General features: G+C 44.1%; 1 protein-coding gene across 1 annotated transcript; it reads right to left on the bottom strand.

Annotated features, from left to right (window-relative positions):
- Nucleotides 1-193: 193 nt before the first annotated feature.
- On the bottom strand, nt 194-23,050 carry LOC117729444 (1-phosphatidylinositol 4,5-bisphosphate phosphodiesterase gamma-1-like). The gene is made up of 32 exons (XM_034530480.1): nt 22,721-23,050; nt 15,908-16,057; nt 15,418-15,511; nt 13,704-13,751; nt 12,596-12,680; nt 12,390-12,470; nt 11,535-11,569; nt 11,085-11,157; nt 10,912-11,007; nt 10,693-10,811; nt 9,987-10,072; nt 9,658-9,778; nt 9,356-9,524; nt 8,966-9,085; nt 8,770-8,877; nt 8,491-8,678; nt 7,934-8,134; nt 7,650-7,769; nt 7,196-7,379; nt 6,361-6,438; nt 5,398-5,501; nt 5,189-5,285; nt 5,034-5,100; nt 4,749-4,915; nt 4,557-4,653; nt 4,220-4,444; nt 3,471-3,616; nt 3,252-3,366; nt 2,980-3,141; nt 2,549-2,637; nt 2,276-2,460; nt 194-1,960 (listed from the first exon to the last, which is right to left on the bottom strand). The coding sequence occupies exons 1-32, from the start codon at nt 22,980-22,982 to the stop codon at nt 1,900-1,902; spliced, it is 3,933 nt and encodes a 1,310-aa protein (XP_034386371.1). The 5' UTR covers nt 22,983-23,050; the 3' UTR covers nt 194-1,899.

Genomic DNA, 23,050 nt, shown 5'->3' with positions numbered 1-23,050 from the left:
ACAGCAAAATGATGAACACATTAATACATCAGCCTCCCAAGAATACATTTGAAATTGGCCTTTCTCCATAATGTTTATACTGTTACTTTTGGTACTTTTAGTAAATTTGAATACAAATAGACCTAGAATATTTTGAAAAGTGTCATGGTCCTATACTTGCTTACACATTTCAAAAAGACATTGCAGACAGAGGTACATTAAAGAGCTTTAATAAATGGAAACTTGCACAGCATTTTAATACGGAGTCATTATACAAGACAGTTAGCGTAGGTACAAAGAGATTTTAATTTGAGTTAGCCTAATAAACATGGCTATAGGCCAAGAAGACAGATTTGAGAGATGATGGGACCTGATCTTGGTTGTGTTCTGCTAGTTTTCATAGATAGCCCTTGTTTGTTACGTGTCTGACTGACGAACACATCTGAACCCCTGTGCAGATGATGTGAAGGGGCAGTGGGAGGATTGTGGTCTCCCCCTCTACCTGCTCGCTGTTTGTGTGCCTCTTTAGTATAAGTAGTTTATTTAGAGCCCTTTGAAGAGGTATTAAAAAGATCTTCTCGGTGTGGTGAGGATTTATTCAATACAGGTCATCCAGTTTGGGCTCTCCCAGGTAGAACAGCAATGTCTGACCGCAGAGAGGGCTCCTGTCCTGAAAACCCATCAAAAACAAATGAGGAGACGTATAACTAAATCCCTTTTTAAATCCATTTCATGAGTAGTGAGTCAAAACGAGTGGATTTGTCCACCGTTTTTGTTTAAATTTTCCCATTAAGGGTCACTATTCCAGTAAAAAAAAAAAAAAAAAAGTCTTCTTTTACAATGTTAAAAAAGACACATACATGATTTTTTTATTTTTTTTGCACTGCTCCCTTTAAGTCCATCCATTTGTGTTACCTGAGTTTTCTCCTCCCTTTATATTCCGATTACCTCGAACACAGTAAGAGTGAACGTTACACTTCAGTTTTGAGTAGTGAGATTGATTTAAAAATGCCTGGATCTGATACCATTATTTTAATAACAATTCAGTACATTTATATCCCTGTAGTTATATTTAGTTTTAACAAGTAAAGAAAGCAATATTTAAGTCATGCCTGATGTGACCTTTCCAATAACAGAAAGATCCCAGTCACTGGGAGACGAGACTGGTATCCGTTTGGTGCTCTGTATTGCTGTAGGGACTTCCCCAGTTATGTGCTGTTATACCAACATATACACTCAAATGTTCCAGTTCCTAAAAGTGTCAAATAGCAGCCATTGTTCTGGTCTCGTGTTGGACAGCATTAATCTGTTGTTGTAAAAATTGACAATGTGATGAAATTGACTTTCTTGTTGTGGCAGTTTTCCAGCTGCACATTTTATAATTAGCAGACATTCAGTGTCTAAAACTCGACAAGACGTTCAACTAACAAGCAATGTCCTGATTATTATTTCCATTAGTCGACTTAATTATTTGGTTCGTAAAAAGTATTTCCTTAAGCTCAAGGTAGCATCTTCAAATAGCTTATTTCAGATCAAACCCAATTTATGAAACGCAAGAAAGGTTGCAGGTTAATTTTCTGACAAGCAAGTAGTTGTTCGAGGTCTGATCATGATAGTACAATTCAGAACTCTGATACTTCATCTCTCCCGTCTGTATTGTTTCCATGAAAACACCAGAAGAAAGCTATTTCACTCTTAATGCGTTTCAGCATTACGTACATGATTGGTTTTATAGCTTAGTTTTGTGAGGTGTTTTTTTTGTCCATGAGCTGCTTCCATTTGTCCCTTTTTGCTCTGGTGCCATCAAGTTTCACAATGTATTGTTTATATTCCAGTTATAAGCCCGTTATGATCTTTGGCTGGCGAGCTCTCGTGGCAGCGTTTGTGTTGCAGTGTAGCGCCCTCTGGTGGATCCGAGAATTAGCTGCGCTTTGCTGCCACCTGCTGCCTCAGTTTCTCCCTTCTCTTCTTCTCCATCAGCCTGGGAAAGCAAATAAACAAACCAAAAGTAATACAATGTCATCCCAAGCCTCCAGTTGTGAACATGTCGGTCTGCAGATGGGAAAATTCCACAAACAAAAAATGTGTACGCTATATAGTCCAATAATCACTTTTTTTCCCCTTCATCAACAGAAGCTTTGAATGTTAAAAAAGTGAATTCAGCACAGCTCCTCTAGTTAATGTTCTGTTTGCACAACTAATTGTTTCAGTGTTAATAATAAAGAATCGTGATATAAAATATTACACGTGGAATTCAAATAGCTGCTATCTTTTTCCTCCCAGTGTGATCAGCCACCTGTGGTTTCGAGCCTCCACCAGCTCACTCAGTTGGTCCTGAGCTGATCTGAGCTCCTCCAAAATCTGCTGGTATCCCAGATCCCCTGAGCCAGACCTCTCCAGGAGGGAAACCTGTGTGGACAGCTCGCTGGTTCGATCCCGCAGACGCTGGATGGTCATGTACATGTTCTCATCGTCTTCCTCCTGCAGCCACAGTGAGCAAGACAAGTGCAAGTTATTAGGTATGAACTTCAAGCAGAATAAACGTATCCGTCTCTAAGCACTGGTTTACCTTTGCATTGACGATCTCTATGTGGATCAGTAGTGATGCCAACTCCAGCTCTTCGTTGTAGCTGTTCTTAAGAGGGATGCTCCTGTAGCCTGACAACACAAATGACAGAACTAATTCAAACTTCAGTGAAATATGCCTGGATTAAATTAGTATTGGCAAGAACAATTGACAAAGCCCCACCCCTCCCATGCAGACTGGCCAATCATAGCATCCGACAACTCTACTGTGCTCCACAGTCTGTCATACAATGTAACAAGTGTCACTATTACAAATGACCCAGGCACAATGTTTAACCATGACAAAGGCAACACAATCAGACTCTGTGGAGTAGAGCCTTATAGTTCTCTGGCCCTGTTCCTATGATTGGCTGGTCTGTGTTGGAGGAGCAGGACTTAGCCACGACATTAAATGTGAACCGGGGTCACATCCACCTGTTCGTAGCAGACGGACAGGGTAGGTCGCCTGTGCCAGGAAGTTAGGGTCACTGAACATGTCCTCCTCGTAGACAGTGAAGCGCAGGAAGGAGAAGGTGGGGTTGTGGATGTCGAACACAAACTGCTTCTGCACCCACACAGGATTCAGCCCGTTGTCAGCTGGGAGGGTCAGGTGGAGACCGTTGGCACAAAGACATTGAGCACAGGACTGCAGGCGCACATATTACAGCATGAATGTCAATCTGGCCACGTGACAACAGCTTTCTTACCTACGACGTCTGTCTTGCATTTGCAGCTGTCGTACTCGGCTCCACAGATCTCCACTTCCACGAAGGGACAGACGATGCTGCGGCCGGTTTTAGGGAGATGACGGGCTCCCAGCAGCTGATCCGGAGACAGTGGAAGAATGTGAAAAGCAGGTAGAAGACTGTCGAAAACAAAAAGGATTCTCACTAGTTAAATACTTGTACTTCTATGATCAATCTGACCTGTAACTGGATGGTGATTGGCTCCACGTGTAAGGTGTCCTTGTCGAAAGGGTCATAGGCATCATCCCTCATGACATCAGGCTGTGGAACGAAGCCACTGGCCCCTCCCAGCATGAACAAGGCCTGGTTCAGCTGCATGGGTTTATCTGCAAACAGACACTTTCATATTTGTTCAATACACCTTTTTTTCCCTTTTGTGGTCCTGGGTGATTCCATCAGAAAACCGCAAGGCTGAACCTGATTATTCGCCCCCAAAAAAGAAAATCTAACCTCACTAAGACCAACTATGCTTGGGTTCTCTGTCACCTTGTAATCGTTATACAACACAGTATATTGATCCGATGTGAGGTCCTGGGACAGGGATGTCGTATGTGTACAGATTGTAAAGCCCTCTGAGGCAAATTTGTAATTTGTGATATTGGGCTATACAAAATAAACTGAATTGAAATTGGGCACTTAATACCAGAGGCAAAATGTGATGATTAGGGTTGACTTGCTAATGAGGAGGTACTTATTTTTAATATCAAAGCACGTCAGTTATGTGAATAAATAGCTGATACTTAACCATCAATTTACTCGTTTTACCGCAACATTAAAATTTGATAAATTTGTATCCGCGATGAGAGAAATAAAATACCTACTTCCCATCTGCCCAGGTCTCTTTGTGAAAAGAAATGTTTGTCTCTCATACATTCTATGTGCACTTGCTTTGACCTGGTCTGAAAGTACACGTGTACCTGTACACCGACCTGGGGTCTGGAAATTGAGCGCGACCAGCTGGGAGCCACAGAGCCACACGGGCAGCGGGTCGTAGTTGGACGAGTCCAGCCTCTGCCCTCTGGGATAAACTCTGGAAAGCTGGCGCCGATTGTACTGCAGGAAGCGTTTCCCTCGACTGCGCGCCGCAAACTTCTCTGCCTTTGTCTCAGGGAAGGAGGACATGTCCCGGTAGCATGCCCTCTCCGTCCCGATCTCTAGAAGTAGCAGCAAATAAAAACACAATTAAAAAAAAAAAAACGCTTCAAAACTAAAATCTTCGAAAAAAAATTGAGGCAAGAGAAGAAGCGAGAGCAGTTGGATCCTTACTGTCCTCGTTAAAGGGGACAGGTCTGCAGTAGACCACGAGCTCAGACAGCTCCACCGCAATCTTTTTCCTCCTCTCCATTTGCTTCTCCTCCTGCATCTGTCACCGTGGAGATAAGGTTTTTCAGAAAAGCGTTCCCCCGTGAGGAAAATGACTCCTGAGATTTATTTCTGCGTCACTTCGGTCCCACCAACCCGAGCATCGGCGTTCTGTGTGGCCTCTCGGATCTTGCCCACCCAGCTGGTCACGTCCTCCAGACTGTCGGCCGCCACATCCAGCGTCTGAACCGGGTGAGACGACAGCTGCTGGGAGTGGATCGTGAACACGTAGGGACGAGAGTTCTTCCCGTCCTTATGCACCACTGGACAGATGCATGATGGGGGGGGGGGGGGGGGGGGGGGGGGAGAGCTTTGTGTGAGAGGGTTGTATTTTGAGAATTGATCATTAGATGCTAACCTCCGTTTGTTTATGGGACTCACCGACATGGCAGGTGGGTACATCGATGAAGCCCTTCAGGAATGTTCCGAGAGGACTATTCTCTGTTGGCTGAGACAACAGAATAAAAGTGGAAAACATTATGATTGGAAAAGCGAGCGGATAATTTGACATTCTTCAGCTGAGAATCTGAACTCACTACTTCATCCAGCTCTCGAGCGGGAGAACTGGGAACCTCCTCCACGTAGTTTGCAGGAAACCACAGCTGTTTCTTTCCTCCGTAGTCACCTCGCCACCTTAAGACACAACGGTTCATGACAAGCTGCTCTTAATGTAAAGGAGACGACGCAGCGTAACAGACGGATCACGTGACCGATGAGGTCACGTGACCCAGTGAGACGTACTCACCAGCTGCCCTCCTGCTTATCCACGTTGAGGATGAGTGCCTGTTTGGGGAAACAGAGCTCATCTTCCCTCTGAGCTCGATAGTCGTACAGAGCTTTGACCGTACACTGAAACGCAGCAGTGAGGGACACAGTGCAGATATTTACTATACATTTTAGTTGCTGCTGCTGCTGCTGCTATGGGTTCGTGTACTTTTACTTCTTTTTTTGACAAATGTTTTTTTCACTTTACACACAAACATAAGACTAGACAAGACAAGGCACATCAAAAAGTACATTTATAAAAGGTATTTCAAAGATATCAGTGGCAAAATAAATAAATAAATACAAATAAAAGATAGCAGTAGAGGGTGACAGATATGTACATGCACATATAGATACATATTTGACCCAACGAATAAAATGCTCCCGTATTTCCGGATGTGACAAACAATAAACTATAGGGTTACAACAAAATCTGCCCCCTCCAAAAACTCCATAAATGAACTCCAAATCTTTACAAATGTGTTATATTTCTCTTTGACTACATATGTAATTTGCTCTAGGGCGAGGCACTGGAGCAGTCCCTCTATCCAATTCCGTTTGCTCAGGTCTGTGAACAGATTTCCAAGTCATTGCAATTTTATTTTTAGCTAGACAAAATATTACCATCTTTTTTTTTGCTATTGTTAAGTATACAGTTTGCTGGGAAGCACCCAAAGAGACAACGTTTTGGACATAATGGAAGTTGTTTGTTGATAAAAATAGATACGATATTAATAATTTCTTTCCAAAAATCTTGAATGAGGGTGCATTCCCAGAGGCAGTCTAACTTCTAACGCTCATTTAATTTTATGTAAGGTATACTCATATTACCTTACAGGATAATCTAATTTCCCAATCATTTACTAAATGACAAAATAGATATCATTAAGTAAGTAAAACAGTTTAAAAATGTACTGTAGGTCCACAGAAAGATCTCACTTACCCGTGCTGTGGGCATCTTATTGGCTTCCACATAGAAATGAGGGCTGCGGACCTCATAGAGAGCCCCGTAGTCAAGCTCCTGAGAAATAAACAAGTAATGGTTAATCCTGCAGTTTAATGCCGGCATTTAATTTCATAAAAGATGCCGTAGTATAGTTTGTCTCAGAAATTGAGGTTTAAAAAAAGTAAAAAAAGAAATTAAAGTCATAGTATGTCAAAAAACTCCATAGTATAGTAATTAGAAGAAAAGTAATATAACGTCATATTATATAGCCTGTTGAAAAAGTCGTCAAAAAATTGTAGTATAATATGTCGGGGAAGGAAAAAGCATTAGCAGCATGTGGAAAAGGTATTTAAAAGGCTGTAATATAGTATGGCATGTCAAAAATAAAAAGAATACCACAAAAGGTATGCCTGACAGATGATGAAAATGGCATAGTATACTATGTTGTGAAAAATGTTACGAAGAGCTCATAGTGTAGTATGCCCTTAAAATAAATGAATGAATAACTGTTATTAAAATGTACACAAACATGAAAAGTAAAGTATGTTTAATAAATAGTCAGTCAAAAAAGCATATATCACAAAAGCATATATCACAAAAAAGGCAATCATGGAGTACTGTGTCATGAAAGTCACATTTGTATGTCTTAAAAAAGTAGAGTATGTTGTAAAATGTGGAACAGTAAGTATAGTATGTGACGGAGAAAAAGGCATAGTAAGCAATAAAAAAATATCACAAAAAACTATATAAAAATGATACAATAAATGGAGGCTGTGGATGCTTTGTGAAACAGCGGTCATGTAAACGTGCCAAATGCGATCCCAGTACTCACCGTGGTGCCCATGCGGTCCAGCGTGTCCTCGTTGATGGGGTACCGCAGCCTCATCTTGCGGTACAGAGGATGCTTCTCATAGTAGCTCACGAGGTCGACGAGACTCTCGAACTCTGCCGAGCTGCCCAGCATGAAGAGACGTCCCTCCTGCTGAATGCGACAGTGTTTGATCTTCCCCTCCGCCCTGCGGAGAGGTGGACGAGGAAGGAAAACGTGTGCCGAAAAGCAACGACAAAAAAAAAAAAAAAAGAGACTAAATGTTTTTTGGGTGGGCATCATGCGACAATCAGGGGCAATCTCATGGGAGAACAGAGGTCTCATGGGAGATCAGAGGTCTCATGGGAGATCAGAGGTCTCATGGGAGAACAGAGGTCTCATGGGAGATCAGAGGTCTCATGGGAGAACAGAGGTCTCATGGGATATCGTCCCTGAGTGCGCGTTGCTTTTTTTCTACCTGAAGGAGATGGCATAGGAGTTGTTTTCGCTGCGTTTCCGCACCAGGAACGCTCCGTCTCTGGGGACGCGCATCAGCATGTGTTCAGCCTGAACGCGGGACAGACTGGAGTGGTACCACCTGGAGAAAACAAAACTATCTATTCACTAATTGGTGAACTTTTGTCTCCTCCACCTTTTCGGTCACTTTAAAAGAAGAAAAAAAAGAAATAAAGAAGAAGAAGAAGAAGAAGAAGAAGAAGAAGGGAGGAGGTGCGACATCTTTGCAGCCTTCAAATCACTCACTCTCTGCTCTCGTGTGCGTTGGGCTGAGGCACGGGGCCGCCCAGCCTCATCTCGAACTCGTTGCAGCGCAGAGGCGTGTCTCTGTAGTGGCAGATGAGGCGGTAGAGGCTGTCGAACACCAGGTTGTCGGTGAGGTAGAAGCGGGTGGAGCCGGATTCCTGGCGCGAATGGATCCTGCAGTGCTGGACACGACCGGAGCGCCTGGAGGAGGAGGAGGAGGAACAGGAAGATATGGGGGAGTTAGCGCCGGGATCTCCAGTCTATCACAAAACTCTGGAAGGCTGGAAACTATAAATACTTTTAGAAGTCCCCAATTGCAATACAGCGTGTGTGGAGATTCTAAAAAAAAAGGTGTACATTTCAGTTACCACTTCTAATATTGTGAACGATGGTCAAATATTTCCCCCTTTTATGATTACAGCTGGGCTGCCGTGCTGCTACAATCCGATTTTTCTAATCTCTAACCTCTTTTTTTTTTCTTTCCTCCATTGAAAAAAAGATAAGTCCAAAGAGAGGTAGCGGAGATTACTTTTAGTGAGATGTTAAGTATCACCGACCAGAACGAGAGGGTGTAGTCTCCGACAAACGTCTCACTCTCCCGAACCAGGAAGGTGCCGTCTTTGGCCCCGCCCTCGCAGTACTCCTGCAGGAGCTTCTCCGCCACCTGTCGACCATCACGACCTCCGCCCAGCTTCCCGTGGAACCAGCGCTCTGCACAGTGCTGCTCGTTGTTGTTGTTACACTCCTGGCCGATTACAGGAAAGAGGAGAATTGGGCATCGCCTTTACCTGATGAATACCTTCCTTTCCCTTATTCGAGGATGATCATCTCCCTACCACTTTTCCTTCGTCCTCCTCCTCCTCATCCGCTGTCTGGTAGTGAGACGTCTCCTCCGAGTAGTAAATCTTATTACTGGTCAGGACGAAATAGTGTGGAGTCCACGTCTGTGAATCGCACAAAAACACCATTCAGTCGCGCCGCACAGCACTGACTGTATGCATGCTTGACGCAGAAGAACTTGTGCACACGCACGTGGTCGATGGGGTCTTCCAGGTAAAGGATGCCGTTCCTCAGCGAGTTGCTGATGTCGTTTTCAGAGTAGCTGGCTGATGTCACCTCTTCGTACAGCGTGCCCTCGACCAGTTTCTTGTGCTGTGACACAGCGAGGAAACGTGAGACTGTGGGAACCTTTTACTGCATGCATGCACCATGTGACCCCCTTTCAGTCTTTCAACACATTTTTTTGTTATGGATCTTGTTCGAGGACACTGTAACTTTAACTTGGGTCATGGGGCTTGGCTCTTTCTAAGGGCCTTTGGAGGGCCTGACATCAATGCTCAGTCTGTTGGCCTATCAAGACCGTATTGAGTCCTACACTGCCGACTTTGAAGGAGTGCGCTTTGAGTGTGTCGGTCTGTGTACCTTGATGAGGATCTTCCTGCGGAGCTGGTACGGCGAGGGAAGCTCCTCCGCGTTGGTATCGACGGGCTTGGTGAGCAGCAGATCCCCAAACACCTTCTTAAAGTGTGTGGCCATGTTCCTCTGCTGGACCACGCTGCAGTGGTCCTCGATGGACAGGATCACAGGATACCTGCACGAACACGACAGCGGGGACGGGGAAGCCCAGTGCGTTAATCTCTGGAAGACGTTCAGAAACGAGAGTCGGGGCAGGTTGTTCCATTTGCACTGACGGCGAAGTAAAAAAAAACCTGAGCAGGCCTCACTCGGATGTGACGAAGGCTTGTTCTTTGATGGTGTGCAGCACATCCAGGAATTTGATCTTGGAGGTCAACGTGTGGCCGTGGTAGATGATTGGCAGGTCGTCAGGTCCGTCCCAGCAGTCCACTGGGATCAGAAAGCAGAAGAGAGGTGTTTAGCAGTGTGCACCCGGACAAGGGCCAGACCAAAGCAGACCACAATGCAACACTGCCAGTCCACATGTGGCCAGTATTTAGGGGAGGGTTGAAGACGGCATTGGAATGAGCAACAAAATACCCTAAACCTCACCCGCATATCGTGTTGTTGTTAGTTAGAATCAAATGGAATTGCTTACGCTCAATGCAGCGGCAGCCCATCCTGAGGCAGCGGGCGTAGGCTTCTAGAGAGGATTCACTGGAAAACTGGTCACCTGTCAGGTAGCTGAGAAAACATGGGAACAATTTTAAAAACGTACTATTCTATCAGAGGACGTTTTATTATTTGCCGTCTCACTGAGAGTCAGATTTTGATTTTGTTTCCATTTACGTGCTGCAACTAATGACAGTTTCCACTGTTTATTAATCAATAAATGTCATTCAATAAAATTTATTTTTTCAAACCATTTAAATAGAATCAGAAAATATTGGGCTTTTTATTCTTGAATCAGTGATCAGTCGATTCAGTCAGTTGGTCTTGTATTTTTTTTAATTTTTTTTTTTACTTATTAGTAAAACAAATTCAGCATTACCTTCAATCTTCAATATAAATGGGACGTGTTTAGTTTACAGCCCGCGTGGGCGAATGCTATACTCTAAAAAGTCTTACACAATGTATTTTGATAAAGAAAGCATTAATTCATTCATTCATTAGTACATTCAAGAAAAATTAGCTTGTTAGTAAATCTTGGAGACACTTGGATGAAATGACTCTTAATAAGAGTCAATAAGAGTGTTTAAATCAGCATTATTCCCATGAAGCTCCTTTAAATATAGTACGGGGACTCCTGAGGCAAAGATATCAACATTTAGGAACATCTAAGACACAAAGACGTTGAGGCCTACGTGTTGTGTGAAGAGGAGATCCAGTACTGAGACAGCGGCCTCTTCATGTCATCAGCAACAACAGGGGAAAGTCGAGGGTCACACACAGAATTCTCTTTGGAGAAGAGGAACGTCAGAAACTGGAGAAAGACGTAAAAAAAAATGACGTAACGTGATCAGACTGTGAGCTCGGAAAGAAATCCCCACAGCGTATTATGTCAGTCGGGGTGTCCGCTTCACCTCATCGAGCTGCAGCATGGGCTCAGGCTGCGGTCCGCCCCTCATGTACCCCGTGAGGAACTCTCTGACGCGACTCAGATCCGACGCCCAGGACTCCTGAGAACGGCCGGAGAAAGAAGTGAGCACACAGAGCAGTTGTTTTTATGTTGTGCTGCGCTGAATCCGCTCAGTACCTTCTGGTCCATCTGTAAAAACTTCTGGAAGTCGTAGAGGGAGATCTGACAAAGCTCCGGTCTATCTACATTCCTACACACACACACACACACACACACACACACACACACACACACACACACACACTACAAGGTGTCACACAGCAGGAGTGAAGATTCAAGAAAGAGACGCGATACATTCACATGTCTGTCTGACAACCAACATGATTTCTATACTTATGCCACTTCTAAATTATACCACGTTCATTTTCCATTAAGTTAAATGTTTCACATCCAAAGAGCCCCCCCCCCCCCCAAAAAAAGTGGCAAAAACACATGTTTTACTTTTGGGAAAGCCAATAAGTCCCTTAAGACAACCGTGTGGACGTGTAGAAGGACAACAGAGGGGGGAGGTGAAGACAAGGGAGTGGACACCGAGGAAGAGGAGGTGGTGGAGGTGAAGGGACTCACCGCAGTGGGAAGGAGAGCTCCAGCTGCTCAATAATCTGGGAACAAAAAAGGGAGGAGCCAGGTGACAGACAGGTGAGGGGGAGCCAGGTGAAGCGTCAACGGTAAGTGGAGTGGTGCGAGGCCAGAAGTACTCAAATACAGTACGGCGGTGTGACTCCGATGTACAACAACTTCACTTCTCCATAGTGGGAGATTTTAAACGTGTCCACAACTACATTTTAGAGGGAAATAAATGATATCTGATGGGCGGATGAGTGTTTCAGATTCAGACTGTAAAATATTGCCGTTGTCATCCTGCATCACCAAAATAAAGAGCAGCATGTTGTTGCAGCTCAATGCCACGATGTTATATAGAGTTTAGGAGAATGTTCAGAAAAGCATGCACTCTTACAGCGGAGCGCAAAAAAACCCTGTCTCTCCAATTCAAGGATGTTTATTTCTTTTTTTTTTTTTTCTTGTTGTTGTTTTCACATATGTTTCATAATTGTTGCGACAAATCACGCGTACTTCACAGATAACCATTTTGAAACTTGCTTGAGTTGCTTAAATCCAGCAGTTACAGTCTGCATTAATTTCTGTCAGCATAAACGTAAAGTGTACGTGCTTCATAATTATGGAACTAAAACTTGACTATTGAATTAATGACATATAGATAGATAGATAGATAGATAGATAGATAGATAGATAGATAGATAGATAGATAGATAGATAGATAGATAGATAGATAGATAGATAGATAGATAGAGAGATATTGCCCCACTGTGATACAACTACTTTTATGCAAGTAAAGGATTCGAGTACTTCTTCCAGGACTGTGGTAGTGCGTACGTGTCCAAACACAAAACAGACACTCACAGTCTTCTGAGCGTCAAACATCAGCGTTCTGTAGAGCTGTGAGAAGTTGGGGTACGACAAGTCACTCCTGGCCTCCACCTCCTTTGTAAACAGGGAGGATGAGAGTTAGTGTGACGCAAGAGTCAGAGCATCCAGGAGAGGAGGACATTCAAAGGGAGGCACAGGAAGCTGGAGGTGGACTTGTGAGACTTGTGTTCAGCCCTGACCTGCAGCTTGTCTTTCAGGAAGCGCATGCTCGGCACTCTGTAGTTGACCTGAGGCAGCAGGGCTTTCACATCCTTCACTGTGATGCTGAAACGCAGAAACAAGAGAGGGGAGGTACATCAGAGACATTGAGGAACCAGCAGGTGGCGCTGTATGGTTTAAGGAGCTAATGTCAATGTCTGGGATTCTACATTTCCTGGCTGAGCATGAGGACTCCTGTCAAGTTCTCATTGTTTAAGCTCTGAAGTTAGAAGGTGACAATGGGAGGGCAGGCCGGGTACACTTTGACTCTACCGTCTGAAAACTTCTTTTTTTTTTACACATTTCCAAAACAAATTTTTAGCTCAACAAACCGACAATCAGATATGGCTTCATGTCGGTTGTTGAGCTTAAAATTTGGTGACAAAAATACTGTTAAAGGTGCATTTAGCAGCCGTTGTGGAGCTTTTATGGAACAGCTAATATTACATAGTTTCTTTTATCAATCACAGAGCCTACTTGCACATAAGGTGTTGCCGTTTCTTCTGTGGAGTTGCTGATGTCTTTACCTCAACATCCTTTTTTTTTCTTTCCTACGACAAACCGCACATGGATAATCACTTTTACTGATTAACAAAACACATGCGACCTTCAGCCATCAGTCATAGAAAGAGGACGAAAGCGAGAGGCAGGTAGTAAAAAGAAGTCAATGCGCTGAGCGGATCTTTTGGGGTCAACGACCGCAATCTCCACCCGCTTGCCTCTGTCTAGCTACTGTTACTATTTTCACAGGAGACAGGAAGTTGCCCTCTCCCAGCCCATCGCATCACTTCCTGCTCCTTATCAGGCAGTGGCAGGCTGTTTGTCCTGGAGCGGCTTCCACCCAAACAGAAGCCTGGATTTATTAATGCGAGCAAGAGACAAAGTGTGTGTGAGAGATATGCGGAGCTTCTGGGTGTGGATGTTTGTGGAGGTTAAGGTCGCTGCAGACCCCTGACCGAGGTGTGACACGCCCTTTGATGACATCTGGATCTGGTTTCACGTCCAGGAGCCACCTGCTGTGACAGACAGGCCGATGGGCTGTGAAAGCTCCGATTGGGCGTTGACGCGTTTGTGGCGAGACACACCCACCTGCCCTCGTGGCTCCTGTCCATGACTTCAAACTGTTTCCTCAGCCACCTATAGCGGGAGGGATGGAGAGAGAGAGAGAGAGAGAGAAAACAGGAGACTGAAAGAGACGATATTGCAAGAATCCTGCTGCAGGTCAAATGTTGCACTGCAGTGCTGGAGACTGAAATAAAAATATATATTGCAAAGAAATCAGGACACATGTTCTCATTGTTTACTTGTGCACATATTTGATCACATTTGTAATGGCCAAAAAGAAGATTTTACATTGAACCCTCTACATTAAAGGCTTTCTGGGCGTATTTGTAATTTTTTTTTAACAATATGTCATTGAGCTCAGAGGAAGGCTTCTCATTTATAGCCAGCAAACGCTGACTTTACAGACTGAAATGAAGACTGTTGCAAGATCATTTAATCCGGAATAGCTAGCTCAATAAGCCAACGTTAGCTCCATGAACACTCCGGCAGAGTTTTGAAATGAGGATATTATTAATAAAAAAGGTAATGCTAACTGAGCCGAGGCAAAGAGTCAGCATCCTCACCAGCTATAGAAGACATACTGTAAAGCTATGTCGTGCTAGTATAGCTAGCATGATAACACTGTTTGAATGCTAAGCTTACATACAAGTTTGTACATTTAATTTTATAGGATTTGGCGACATCGCGCTGTGAGGTTGCAGGTTGCATCCTGTATATAAAGAGTCGCCATAGCGTCACCAATTGGTTTGTGATGTGTAGCTTGTGATTTAGCGATGGAGACCATAAACTCATGTTTACGGAGGGAAGAAATCAGGTGAGAAGCAGATTCATTTGCTCATCGACTTCTATAAAAATAGACTCGTCAGCCAGTGTTTAGTTTGTCCACTCTGGGCTACTGTAGAACAGCAACATAGCGGCATCCGTAGAGATGATTAACCTCCGTATTGTAAAAGGCAACAAAAGATACAATTTGTAGGTGATTATACACTAAAGAAAACACTTAATTATATCACGATCCAGTTCTGCTAATAGATGCTTGTAATTGCTACACACTGGCCCTTTAAAAAAAAGAGGACATGGGAAAATAAATCTGGAAAAATTGTTAGAAAATGTATTAGCGTACACAGAAAGTGAGGAGAATTCAAGTTAAAGCAACAAGTCAACAGTCTGTATTTGTCAAACCCAGTGAAAGCTGTTGAATCTACAGTTTACCAAAGTGCAATAGACAGACAGAATTAGCCATTTCATTTCCTCTGACCATTTCCAAACATAAACCGCTCACATTATGTCGACAGACACCTTCTGTTCTTCTGCTAGCACCACAAAAGCCAAAACTGCCCCCGTACATTCATCTAGAATAAATATTTTCATCCCAAAACAAATATTTGTCCTGTCTCCTCCGACCAGCACCTCCCTTTCCCGTCCAGGTCTCTACTTCTTTTGAAGCAACCAGTTATCATTTAATCACACATACAGGGGGGAGGGGGGTGCTTTATAAACACACAATGTAATAGTTCAGCGATGCAGATTTATGACTGGCCACAAATTACGGAAAAAGGTTTCTTTCAAAATCAAAAACACTCACATTGATTAATTTGACTCGATTCATTGTTTGACCATTAAAGAGTCTCAAAGACGTTCAGCTTCCAATGATAGAAGACGACAATAACCAGCAAATATTTACTTTTGAGTAGCTATAACGAGTCATTTGTTTTGCTTTGATCAAAGTTGAACACACCTGTCTATCTGCTGTGGGGCGGGAGCTCTCTGAGTGTCCGTCATCAGCCAGTTGAGACCAGTGATCCACATGTTGACCTCCTCTTCGCTGAAGGCTGCCACACAAGAGATGGAAAAGTGTCAAAAATATCAGACTTTGGCGACTCTCCTAAAGGTTTAGGTAACAAGCAGCTGAAATATTTGCTTTTATTTTAAAAGCATATTTAAAATTTATTGGAGCTATATTTTTTTTGTAGGTTTGTTCAATACTTTTTATGAAATGTAATAAACTCCCCAAAGTAATGAATGAGTTCCGGAAACACCACTGAAACAAAGTCAACGGGTTAGAGATCATCTCAACCAAAAGAACGTGCAACATACTGGTCAAATGACAGAGGAGTGTAGTGTGACCTCTTCACAGACGGGTAAATTTCCAATTGTTACAAATAGTGGCAGTAAAAGTACATTGGGAGTCACTTGTACACACACACACACTTCTTAAGCACACTGACCGGCCACGCTGAGCGTCCTGAGGCGAAACTCCAGGCCATAGAGCACGATGAAGCAGTGGGCGGAGTCAAGTTTACGGGCCTCCTCCGGGTAGCGCTCAAAATCCCGGGAGCCCTTCCCCAACCGCAGCTCCCGGATCTCTCGTATGTCCACTGGAGGGGTGGAGGGGTGGGGGGAGGGAGGGAAGGAAGGAAGGAAGGAAGGATAGTGTTGCATGAACACAAATATGCTCACAACCATGAATCAGTTTGGCACGTTGTTCGTTTCCCTGCCAAACACACAGAAATCTGCAGCCGGACAAATGTACTGTGTGTGTGTGTGTGTGTGTGTGTGTGTGTGTGTGTGAGTCCACAGAGCCAAAAAAACAAACATGTCAGCTGTCGGTGGCAGGATGCTCCAAAGGTCTGAAGAGGTTTTGAGCAGCAGCCAAACAAACAGACACTTTTTGCAACTCAGCCTACATTCTTTTTGGAAAAAGAATCCCAAAAACTTTAAAGCACAGAAGTCCCTGAAAACGTTGCCGGGGTCGGTCACTTGAAGTGTTAACACATCAGTTTGACCCCTAAGACCAAAGCAAAGCCCTACAAATGTTGCTTAAGCTCCTCAGTCAGCGCTTACATTAATGATTACGGTTGTTAATGACTACGTTGTTCTAATTTTACTAAATAAAACATGATTATTGAAGCTGCTTTTCCCCAAAGGGTGCTACCATTACGTTCAAGTCGACAAGGCTATCATCCGTTTTTTTTTTTAATGAAAAACAAATACTAAAGTCCTCTTTAAACACAATGTACCCCAGTTTTAAAAAAGGTACTTCCAGATTTCTCAAATTCTCTTCTGTCCATATGAATGCTGAATGCATGCTTTTGGCACAGAGTAATCATCATCAGCTGAAGTCGTCACTGACAGCTGGAAAGTCGCTCAACGGTTGTTTTGCATCCAGAAAGAGCAACACACGCAGTATGAGAATGTTACAGCAAAATAAAATGTGAAAGTGCACGATATCGGAAATGGGCAGGGATTTTGGAAACAGCCTAAGAATAGTTCAAAGATAGCCAAGTATGTATTGTTCATAAACGTAGCATTATATTTAGATATCTAGACACCTTGAACTAAATGTTTTTAGCACTTACGCATGCCACCAAGTTTTTATTTTCTGTCCAAATGCAATGTGTGGCCATGTCTGCCAATACTGCACTTCTTGAAATATAGCTCTGAAAATAGTATTTTTTGTCATGCTGTGACAGAATTCTAAATGCAAACCAAATTTTCTCCAAGACTCTCCTTCGTGTAAAGACAAATAAAAGAGGTCAATCGTGTTAAAGAAAACAAATATTTATTTGAGCTGGTTGTTCCCGAATCATACATTAACATGACAATAAAATAAGATATTAAAAGGAGTTTATATTAAATACTCCATATTATATTATGGAGTATTTGTACAGATTCTAGGATAATTAAGGCAAGTTATTTAATTGATTAGGGTTCAAAATCTGCACTTGTGGCAGCTTTTATCTCGTTATTCCTCCTTTTAACAAGTAATCCGTACATGAACAGAGAAGTCACTGGGAACAGAGTGGGAGAGTCAGGCGTCTGATGTAAACTCTGGACTCTACTTTGACACTTGCAGCGGTCCACACACCCGCGAAGAAAACCGCAGCTTATTGACATAGCAGATGTCTTGTGCAAACACACACACACACACATGCACATGCACTCATAGATGCTCTGGCATTCACACACCAAACGCAGACTTGCTAGAGCACATACACACAATTGACCTGAATGTGACTCCTGTCGGCCTCAATGGCATTTTCACCTTCAGCCAAAACAAAAAGGAGGCATATTGAGAGAGAATAGAGACGTTTCATAACCAAGCGTTCTGTCCGGCTGGTAGACGAAAGGGGACAAGAACAATCGGAGCCCGTTGCTGGTCTTTATCGGTCCAAAGCGAGCCGTCCTCAGCAGGTTCCATACAATCCTGAACCAAAGAGCCAAGAGGAGAAATCTGGTTCCTATCCGAGCCTCCTGCGTGTGCAGAGGACAGGGAGTATGTTTGGCATTAGATTAAGAAAGAAGACCATTATCTTCAGATGGAAACGTGTCCATGATTTAGAGGACCGGGGGTTCAGAGCTGGAAGCAGCAGAAGAAAAAACGCAAGTGAATCCGACTGACTTCTTCCCAACAGATGACCGGCTCCGGTTTAAGCTCTTGAAAGGAAAGTTCTGCTACAAAGCACAGCGAAAACAACATCATGAGGCTGTAAAGGGCACGTCTGATGTTCTACATACTTCTTATAAGTCAACAAATCCCACTTTTGAAAAAGGTTCTTAAAGATTTGCCTCTTTATTAGTAACTAATGGACTTAGGGCTGAGAGCCACAGACAGGAAGTTGGTTTAGGTGTTTTCAATGGATTTGTTGACAAAGAGAAGAACATTAAACAACACCAGCCTTATTCTTTAATTGGTTCAAATAAAATAAAAACTCCTAAAAGGCCATTTGGCCACTAAAGCTCTCGGGGGGGAAAAAAAGCTGCAGAGCATCTGGACCAAAATCCAACTTATTAACATTCACAATTGCTATCTTGGGATGCCAATCTTGGGATATTTCTGGCTCAAATACAAAAGGTCTAAACACAGTTTTTCTTGCTGGATGAGAGTGGAGGACTCCTTCAGGAAGCAGTCCATTGAACTGAAGCTGCGGTTTTCAAGGGCGAGAAAAGACCTTGACGCTTGATAATGTTGCTCGTAGTTTGAGACTGTAGCTCTTTCATGGCTGCACTGTTAAACACAGACATTTGATACATATACAGGATTCAATAGAAAACAAATGGGTTTCTTGGATAACATGTTTAGAAAAACGTTTCAGTGTTGGTACTGAAACTCAAACTTACCAACGTATCTAAAGACGTTGGTAAATTATGTTAGTACAAAGTTCTTCACGGTCAAAGTCGACTCAATTTCCTCCCAAACCGATACCCCAAAACCGGTATTTGTTTTTCCTCTGGCCTTTCACTTTATTACTTCCTGCTATGCCATCTGGACGTCGGACACACACACACACACACACACACACACACACACACACACACACACACACACACACACACACACACACACACACACACACACACACACACACACACACACACACACACACACACACACACACACACACACACACACACACACACACACACACACACACACACACACACACACACACACACACACACACACACACACACACACACACACACACACACACACACACACACACACACACACACACACACACACACACACACACACACACACACACACACACACACACACACACACACACACACACACACACACACACACACACACACACACACACACACACACACTTGACCCTGGTCTAGGCTGTAAGCATGGTTGTGATAAAGACACACACACAACTGCTTTAAAGAATCGGTCTGATGTAAATGTAACATGAGGGAGAGGTAGAGGTGTGTGTGTGGGGGGGGGGGGGGGGGGGGGGGACTGATTTTCAGATACTGAAAGTCTCATAGAAAGTAAGAAAACATAAAGAGCTTCATCAGATTCTGTCCTCAGTAAGTCCTCGGTGCTCACTGCTTGGACCGAATGAAAAGTTCCCTGAACGCACCACGAATTGTGTGCACTGCTGACCTAAAACCACCAGCCGTGGATAATTGCAGTGCATTTCCAGTGAAACAAACTGTTCTTGGTGCAGCTGGTGACATCACTCCCGACCAGATGGCAGAAGTCTACTCGGAGATTATAAAATCACAGGGAAGCAAAACTATGGGAGATGAGAATGAAAAATAAGCACGGGGCGGGTTATAAAACGGACAAAGGAATGGGTGGCCGGGATGCTGATTGAAAAGAAATCTAAATAGATTGCTGTTGAATAGAGAGGTTGACAGCACAACGGGTGGTTACACCAACTTATGAACAGGGGAAAAGATTATTCAAACTGCGATGACCGTTTAACCTTGTTGACCTTTCAGTAAAGTTATTCATCATGAACTCAAAGTGGCTGCACATTTGAGCTGCACAGAGCAAAAAGAGGCTGATCCAATGGAGGTTTATGCGTTTTAGTCATTTCAGGGCCGCATCAGTGCGTTTGCAAGTTTTAGCAAGCACACCGACGCGGTGACTCCCCCATTGGTGCAAACCACCAAAGCAGCGCCTCATTTGTGGTCCATGTCTCCGCTTCCTGCAGAAGATGCTGGACCTTTTGTTTTCCTGCAGCCAGCCAGTCCTTCAATCCGAGACGGGAAGCGAGCCACTCCCTGATAACCCCACACTTCCTGTGCCTCGGGATTTAATACCTCCACTGTTTGCCAAGGAGCTCATCTCAAAGACTAACAGCAAGGCCGAGGGATAAACTGTATTTTAAAGCAAACAGTGGGGGGTGGGGGAGGGAACAAAAAAACGAGGCAACAAAAACAAAAAACAAAAATCAGGAGAGAAGGAGTAGGTGAGAGGAGACAGAGTGAAGGGGTCACGAAGATAAATAGGAGTTAACAAAAGCATCAAACGGATGGACTTGGACTTCAGAATGAAAGTGACACGGGAGGTCAGTGACCTTGAATGCGAGAAGGGAGTTCAGGTGGGTGTGTGGAGGGAGGAAGCTGGGAAAGGACAGCTGGGAGGAGGACAATGGAGGAGGGGAAGGAGGGAAGAAAACGTGGGGGGCTGACAGATAGAGCAGTGGGAGATAAAAGTGAAGGAGAGACCCGCTGAGTTCACGGAAAGTACTGGTGGCTTTGTCCAGAGGGAGGTGGTTTGTGAAGGGCAGTTTGAGGGTTACGATAGTGTGTGTGTGTGTGTGTGTTTCTGTGTGTGTGTGTCTTCATCTGTATGGGATTGAGCGTTGAGGTGTTCGCCGTGGTTTCCGTGCAAGCTCAAACTCGTACTTGTTGTCCCTTGGATTAGCGAAGGCTTTATGATTATGGATAAATAATTGACAAGGCTCCCCAAGCAGAAACTACACCCACATCTGTGCAGCTGCCACAAGCCTCCGACCTTCCGTTTCATAGAATGATTGAGAAAAGGGGGTGGGGGGGGGGGGGGGACTGGATATGAAAAAAAAACTAAAACAAAACTACAGTGGCCCTGAGAGGATAGCGCACATAGATCAAACACGAGCAACTGGAGAAAATGTCTTCCTCAATCCGCTGGCACATGCAGAAATGATCTGTGTTCGAAGCAGGATCATCTGTGTTTTAGTGTCATCTGGAAACCTCTTTGTCTTCCAACTCTTGGCAACTTGCAGCATCTGTGTAATTGTTTTTGTTCTTTTTCAGTGTCACTATGACGCACACGTGTTGTCCGATTGGTAAACACGTGTTCCTCCATTTCCCAGTTTTTCTTTAAAGTCATGACAACAAGAAACACCTTCAGCGAGACGATTGGAAACACTACCCTGACGACAGTAAACCCGTTCCCATCTCAGAGGGGCGGAGTCTCTTTTATTTTACAGGGTGCTACCATAAAAGACAGAGTTAGAATAACACATGGCAGACAGAAGGAAACTCGATCATGCCAGTTGTGAATGCCGTACGTTTTTTCGGTTGCCAACAGACACTGTAACAAATCCTCCCCCAGGCCACAAAAACCAGGGCGCAGACAATAACCCTCACACCCGACACGGGCAGACCGGCGCTCCAACGGGACGTTTCAACAGCAGCCCGCCACTTTAAGTGTTCCACTCCCCCCCCCCGGTCAGTCAGTCAGTGTGTCAGGCAGACCGACAGGAAGCACTGGGCTGTACCAGGACTTAGATCCATATGACACGTGTGTGTTATGGTTTTTCCTACCATCATCAATTAGTTTGTTGACAAAATGGTGTCGCAGCGAGATAAACCTAATAGCTTTCTCCTATAGCCTTCAGGCACAACGGAGGACGGCCGTTTGCTCAGCTGTCACGTGGTTCAAAGCTCCGGGTGCTTCTTCAATCAAGATTACTTTGTCAAATTTATAATATAATCCACTTCTTTCATCCATCTGACACACGAGCGGCCATGACAGAGCATTGTCCAACTAACAGGAAGTCTAACATTCAGATTTCAGAAAGTATGGGATCAAATGTCTGAGAAACAAGACTATGGAGATGTTTGACAGTGCTAAAAGAGTTTGGAGGTTCCATATTCAGCGCAATGCAGACAATTCCAGTTCATGTGTCGATATTTTTGGAGTAACAAACCTCAGAAATGTCTGCTGCCACACAACTACTAAGAACTGCTTGTGCAATATCGACCTCAATTGTAAACTTTTTACAATGGAACTTTTTTTGTAACTCAGGTTAACTGACACCTTGGTTCTCGACCTGGGGTCACCACACACAGTTCTCTAATATTTGCTCTTTTTTTTTTTTCTACCTAAAAACACGGAAATACTTTTTACTCTTCAGTGCTCTTAAAAAAAAAAAAAGATCCTACGAATAAAAACAATGGAGAACAATTCTTTTTGGTTCCACCACCCTGTGCTGAAGAAGAGGTGACCAGGGTCATAAGCCAAAAGGGAACCACCACATTAAAAAGCTGCACACGCAGAGGAGGAAACTGTCCCTGGTGTTCGGCTTCTGTGTTCATCAGCAGGTTTTCTGATACTTCTGATATCTCAGCTGACTCTTCAGCACACAAAATCTGCGACTGGCACGTAATGTAAAAAGGATGTGAAGAAGAAGAAAGAAGGACATACGACGCACGAGACTGAGACACATCAAGGACGTCATGCACTTCTAAGAATGAACCATGAGCCCAGTGGGTCCACTCGGTAACCCTTTCACAGCAATACTCACCCTCTCCTTCTACTTTGTCGGGGTTTCGGCTCCACACGATCTGCCGCATGTCTTGCTTTATCTGGAAGGTTCTCCTCTCGGGCCTCTGGGACTTCTTCTGGTAGAAGACGGTCATCACCGTGCCCATCTCCAGGCTGTGGAGGATGCGGGGACCGGCCTCCGTCCAGTCCAGCATCCTGGAGGCTGGAACCGGACCAGCGGGCCCCGCGGCGGCCTCCTCGCCACAGCCATTGTGGCAGCCGCTGAACCTGGCCGCACACATCTTCAGTGCATAGCTGCACGCACACCTCGCAGGACTAACAATCTGTGGCGGTTTACGGTTGAGGATGC

The sequence above is a fragment of the Cyclopterus lumpus genome, chromosome 4 (genome assembly GCF_009769545.1).
Source record: "Cyclopterus lumpus isolate fCycLum1 chromosome 4, fCycLum1.pri, whole genome shotgun sequence".
Classification (NCBI taxonomy): Eukaryota; Metazoa; Chordata; class Actinopteri; order Perciformes; family Cyclopteridae; genus Cyclopterus; species Cyclopterus lumpus.
Note: the sequence above shows the minus strand (reverse complement) of the source record. Positions and strands in the feature narration are given on the sequence as shown.

Excerpts from the sequence above, each read along its gene's own strand:
- LOC117729444 (XM_034530480.1), bottom strand. The coding sequence starts at position 22,982 with ATGTGTGCGGCCAGGTTCAGCGGCTGCCACAATGGCTGTGGCGAGGAG. Across the intron at positions 12,681-13,703 it reads GACAGGAGCCACGAGGGCAG|CATCACAGTGAAGGATGTGA; the intron begins GTGGGTGTGTCT and ends TCTGCGTTTCAG. Across the intron at positions 12,471-12,595 it reads TCCTGAAAGACAAGCTGCAG|GAGGTGGAGGCCAGGAGTGA; the intron begins GTCAGGGCTGAA and ends CTGTTTACAAAG.